The 6,000-nt window shown below is 46.5% G+C and overlaps 1 protein-coding gene across 6 annotated transcripts in view; it reads left to right on the top strand.

Moving 5' to 3' along the window:
- The first annotated feature begins 1,909 nt into the window (after window positions 1–1,909).
- The window catches only part of ACTN2 (actinin alpha 2), a 74,743-nt gene continuing 70,652 nt past the window's right edge, over window positions 1,910–6,000 (top strand). For all 6 annotated transcript variants that reach the window (XM_068548840.1, XM_068548838.1, XM_068548837.1 and 3 more), the window contains exon 1: window positions 1,910–2,035. In XM_068548840.1, coding sequence (XP_068404941.1) covers window positions 1,910–2,035 — 126 coding nt within the window. The remainder of the gene's footprint in view (window positions 2,036–6,000) is intronic.

Raw genomic sequence — 6,000 nt, 5'->3', positions numbered from 1 at the left:
GACCCTCTGCAAATCTCCAGGGTTCTCTCTCTCTTTGCAGCTCTCGCCTCTTCTGCAACTGGCCTTGCAAACTCTACCCGCCTTTGTCTCTCTGAACTCACAGTTGAGGGAGACCGCTGAGCTATGCCTGGGTTCCCCTTATTCTGGTACATCTTGGAAACCTTCTCCAGGCAATAACCTGGGGTAATCAGAGTGCTCATGTCATTTGTTTCCTGCCTCTCAGGGATCATCATCTTTCATTGCCTGATGGTCAATGTCTTAAGCTTTGCTTAATATATTTTCCTCCAGATTTTAGTTGTTTCAGGCAGGATTGTAAATCTGGTGTCTTTTAATACATTTCATCTGGAACCTGAAGTCCCCACAATTTTTGAAGCATAACATTAACAGTTTTTGTAATTGCTGGTCCAGTTTCTAATAATTAAATTTACTCATAAACTTGTTCCGAGATTATAATTTTAATCCAAAATTTAAACTTTAAAATTTAAATTTAAATCCAAGCAAATTAGCTCAGTCACTGTTTCTAAGGATACTTATCTTGTCAACAAATACTTGAGCACCTAGTGGTTTTTGGGGATTACAGCTGTGAACAGGACAAGAGCCCTGGCCTCATGGAGTTCATATTCTAATGGGCATGTTTTAAAAAAATGTTAGCATGATGTATTTGCTAATTTGTCAAAGTTTTTTTTTGCAGAAAGCTCAAAAAAATAAAACTAAGTGATGTAAAAATTCTAAGGAACAATGATGAATCCAGGCATACTTTTGGCTTGAAACCTGGCTTCAAACAAATTGAAGCCAATTTGTTGGCTTGTCAACAAATTAGTAGCCCTGAACCACAGTTGTGTAGCACCGGTGGGCAACTTTTATTCAATTTGGACATAAGTTGCATGAGGCAAGTGCCCTGCTTGTCAGCTGGCCTCTGGATTCCCAGTGTCTAACACATATGTGATGAAAAAATGTCAACCTCCTCTTCAAGGGACCTCATCTTGGTTCCTACAGGGGCATAAGGGACAGGAAACAGCCAGCCAGGATGGTAGGGAGGAAAAGGCTTAAGTGCAACACATCAGGGGGAGATGGAAATGTGACATGAAGCTGGCTGCTTGTCCTCAATTGTCAGTTGTTTTAAGACTGGCAGGTGAGAGCAGACACTTCCTGCCTTTGGTTTGGTTCCTGACTTTTTAACGCGGCTGGGCCAACTCCCTTGCCTCGGTTTCCGCAGGTGAGGGCAGGGAGGAGAGGAGGAAGAAAGGGGGTGCCGTAGCTTCTAAACTTTACTTTTTAGGGGTGTATGTGTGTGCTATCTATGAATACGTGGGAATATATGGAAAACGTGAATACGCTGGACAACTTGGATGTGCTGGGGGTGGTGAGGAGCCCAGGCCGTGTGTGTCCCTCCTCTGATCCGCGAACATCCACCCACCCGGGTAACCCACCTGGGCGCCCGCAAGTCCAGCCGCGCAGCGAGCCAGAGGGTGGGTGGGAGGCGTGGGCTGGTGCCGGCGGCCTCAGCTCGCACCGCCGGAAGTTTGGGGCAGCACCGGGAACGCGGACCCGAGCCGCCTAGCCCCGCTGCCCGCCAGTAAGTGCTCGGAGGGGCGGGGGCGGGGGGAGGCCGGGGCGGGGCGGGGCGGGGCGGTGGGGGCGCGGCCGGGCGGCTACGTGACGGGCGGCGCGAGTATTAAGCTGCGCGGCCGCTGCTCCGCCGCCCGAGCTGGTGTTTCGCCCGCGACCCAGCGCCCAGGTGTGCCGCCCCGAGAGGACCGCGCGAAGGTCACCCCGCGCCCGCCAGCCCGTCTGCCGCCCGCACCTCCGCCGAGCCCCGCGCGCCTCGCCCGCCCCGCCGCGTCTCCGCCCGCCCGTCCGACCGCCCGAGCCCCGCGCGCCCCACCGCAGCCCCGGCCACCCGAGCGCCATGAACCAGATCGAGCCCGGCGTGCAGTACAACTACGTCTACGAAGATGACGAGTACATGATCCAGGAGGAGGAGTGGGACCGCGACCTGCTCCTCGACCCGGCCTGGGAGAAGCAGCAGAGGAAGGTCAGCCAGGGCCGCGTGCCCGCCGTCTGCGGGCTGGACCCGCGTGTCTGTGTGTCGCCTTCCCCGGGGGGCGACCGCCCGGGGGCGCCGCCGACGGTGTGGACTAGCGGGAGGGAGCTTGATGGAGGGTCGCGTTGTCCCATGTCCTCGTAGCTCGGGAAAAGTCCAGGGACAGGCACGGAACTGGGCGTCGTGAGTGCGCGCGCGCGCGCGAGTGTGCGTGGGTGCGCGCGTGTGTCACATAAGAGTCACAAAACGAAGAATGTTAGGGGAAGAACAGTGCAGCCGTTTCTGTTTTAACCTGCATTAGACCAGAATGTGAAAGTCTCAGGTCTGCTCCTGACCCCTTGAGTCTGTGACCTTGGCCACAGAGTTGTGTCTTCTGGTCCCGTTGTGTCCCATTTCCCCCTAACCCGTCTCTCCCCAAATAAAAGAGGTCAAAAGAACATCGGCTTCATTCCGATTTTCACAGGGCTGCCCCAGAGAGTAATTGAAAATCATTTATTACATGTTTTGGGGTTCCCTGGAGAGAGATGCTGTATGAACACTAGACGTTCACCGATAAATTAATAGTTATTTCACACTCTATTTACGGTTCATTGAGGTAAGTGCACAGGGACGAGGGAGTCAGCCAGCTCTAAAAGTTCCCTTCCCATCTTGGTTGGCGCTCTCTGGGGGCCCAATGGAACATTCCACTATCTCAAGGTTTCTTCTTGATCCCCTTGGCTAGAATTCTAGGGACTGCTCACCAGGAGGCTAAATCCCGCCTCCTGTTTGGGCATAGAGCCTGGCCGGGTCAGGGATGCCAACCTAGACCTGCTCACCCAACCTTATGATGACAGTGTCCTGGCAAAAGCAAAGTGCCCTCTGCTTTTCCCCCCTATTTTTCTCGGGTTGGGGCAAAGTGGGTTTCCCTTATAAGGGCCTGCCATTAAGTGGATAACTTCTGTTGACCATCTGTGTGCCTGGGAATGCTCTGTGTAGCTGCCACTGTGGGTGGTTATCTGATAGTGCCTGGTGAATGTGTCTGACTATAGGAAACACATAACTCCCAACAAACAGTGTTAGCTGAAGGAGAGAGGTCCCATATTTGGATAATTATCAGATAACCATTTTAGGGTTTTTTGTTGTTATTTATAAAATAACCATGATATTTTCAAATCAAGATTTTTCTTTTGTTGTCTATTCTCTCTTTTAAAACCACTTACTATTACTGTCTTAAAGCTCTAATTTAGCTACATTTCATTCTCCCCCTTAGTTCCATCATCCCTGTCTTCTTGGAAACAGTAGAATTGGAGTGATAAGTAGAAGCTGAGTCTATAAAGGAGAATAAAATTTCAAACCTTCTGCAATTTTTTAAACACCTGGCTTGAGGATTATTAATGTGTTGTTATTATTATTATTATTAGTTTGTCATCTGGGCTAATTGCTGCATCATCAATGAGAAAGAAGTTAAATAGTCGCTTTAATTTTTAACAGTGAGTGTTTCTTTTTAAAAATTTTTCCCGCAATTTTGATTACTACATTTTTTCATGGATTTTTTAAAAAGTCTTAAGTTTTTGTTGCAGAGATTGCTTTTTTTTTTTTCCCTCATGAAGAAGAGCAAAATAGCTAAGGAATTGGAAGGGTAGTCTGCCCATCGTTTTTGAAAGTAATAGTCTAATCACAGTGGTTTCTGTTGATTTTTTAAAATTACAGTACAGGATAGAGTTAATTTTAGTTTCCAAAGACCACATTGATATATGTCTTCTGTCATATACATATAATTTTAAAATTATTTTTAATATATGATGTATAATTATATTTTTAATTTATTCACAGTATTTTTGGATATAATTTCATTGCTGTGATTTTTTTAAAGTTTGGGGTTCCTGTGTGAATATATTATTATATATTAAAAAACAGACATATGTCCTGGTCCTTGTATAAAATAATGCTAAAAAGTTTAAAGTGAGAATTCATTTTTTTTCTCAGGTAGGTTGAGTGCTGTGTTGTGACTTTAGTGACAAACAAAACAGAGCCAAACATTACATTAGGACACAGACCAGAACAGATCCAGAAATCCTCTGTTTCTACTTTGGGTAGAGAACCCACTCAAGTCGGTAAAGTAATACTGAACTGTGAGGTCCGGGCAGCCAGAGCAGTAGCCTCTATTTATGTCCTATGAGCCAAACTGCTGGAACAGGACAGGGATAAAATGCCATTGTTTCTATTGTGGGCTACCTTTTCCACACTTGCCATTTCAATGATATGCCGGGTATGAGATCTGTCAACAGATGCTGGTAACACATGATGACGTCTGTAGCGTTATAATGGATGAGGGACCTAATTATATCCACAGTTCACAGAGTCTCATGGGCTGTGGTAAACCTTGCTCTGGTATGGAATGCCTTGCTACAGAAGAACTTAGTAAAACTGTAGTGCTGTGTGTGTGTGTGTGTGTGTGTGTGTGTGTGTGTGTGTGATGGGAGATCTTTTTTTTTTACGTAAAATTTACCATCTTAACCATTTTAAATAAAGCGTCCAGTTCAGGCGTGCTACGTACATTCACATTGTTGTGCAATCAATCTCCAAGAGTCTTTTCATCTTGCAAAATTAAACTCTGTATAAAACAATAACTTTCTATTCTCCCCACCCCCCAGCCCCTGGCAACCACCCTTCTGCCTTCTGTCTCCATGAATTTGACCCATAGGGACCTCATATGGGTGGAATCATACACTGTTTGTCCTTTTGCATCTGGCTTACTTCACTTAGCATAATGTCCTCAAGGTTCATCCACGTCGTGTCATGTGTCAGAATTTCCTTCCTTTTTAAGGCTGAATAATATTTCACTGACTGTATGGACCACATTTTGTTTACCCATTCATTGATAGATGCACACGTGGATTGCTTCTACCTTTTGGTTATTGTAAATAATGCTGCTGTGAACATGGGTGTACAAATATCTCTTCATGTCGCCGCCTTCGGGTTTTTTTGGTTAGATACCTAGAAGTGGAATTTCTGGATCTTGTGGCAGTGATTGGTTTTCAGTTTTTTGAGGACATGCAGTGCTTTTTCCAAAAGAAGGCAATTTGGAAGATGTTGAATTTAGCATGAGTATGTACAGGCATTTCAAAGTGCTCTCCTCTTTCAGGGGTGTTTAAGAATATTTATAGTCACATAAATGAAGCTCTCTTTAGTGGACTTCTGAAACTTCTAGAGCTTTGGTGTTTAGAAGTAAGCTTCTCCTGGAAGCAAAGAGCACATTCAGCCTTTAATTCAACTGCGGCCTAATCGGGAGGTGACTTGTCAGAACAGCAATGCTGAATATGTGTGCTATCTCCGTGGGCACAGGACGCTGTCCTTCACCACTCTGGGAGGCTAGAACAGACCTTTTAAGGAAATGACTGTGTGTTTCGATACATAAAGGGTCCTTACATCCTTAATCTGTACCGGGCTAGGTGATCGATACTCTTTTTCACCAGTTGTGAAGAGCATAAGAGAGTCGTTCATTTATTCCACATTCAGAATTCTGATTAGTTTTCATTGTTCCTAAAGAAATCCAAGTTCTTCCGCATAGTCACAATTTAGATGGACCAGCTCACCGTTCACCTCAGCACACCTGCTGCCTGTCCTGTCATCAGGCTGAAACGTTGCCACGTGGGGTCAGGCAGTGGTGAAGGACGCTTGTGTGGGAGCAGCTGCACACAGGTTGGATTAAATAGAGGATCCAGAACCTGCCAGTTGCCCCTTTCCGTGTCTCAAGGAGCAACTGCTGGTTAAGCGTGCAGGTCAAGGCTCTTCTCCCCTGCACAGTGGAGTACTCTCTTGCGGGAATTTTTCCTGGGGAAAAAAAGGCATGAATTGTTCCAACGAGGTGAACGATTAACGAGGGGCCTGGGAAGTGTCTCAGACTCATGAGACCCAGATGAATCTCAGCTCTGCCTGGTACCTACCCTCTGTTTGGCCGTAATCAAGTCACTAAG

This window comes from Eschrichtius robustus, chromosome 7 (genome assembly GCF_028021215.1).
Source record: "Eschrichtius robustus isolate mEscRob2 chromosome 7, mEscRob2.pri, whole genome shotgun sequence".
NCBI classification, from domain to species: Eukaryota; Metazoa; Chordata; class Mammalia; order Artiodactyla; family Eschrichtiidae; genus Eschrichtius; species Eschrichtius robustus.
Note: the sequence above shows the minus strand (reverse complement) of the source record. Positions and strands in the feature narration are given on the sequence as shown.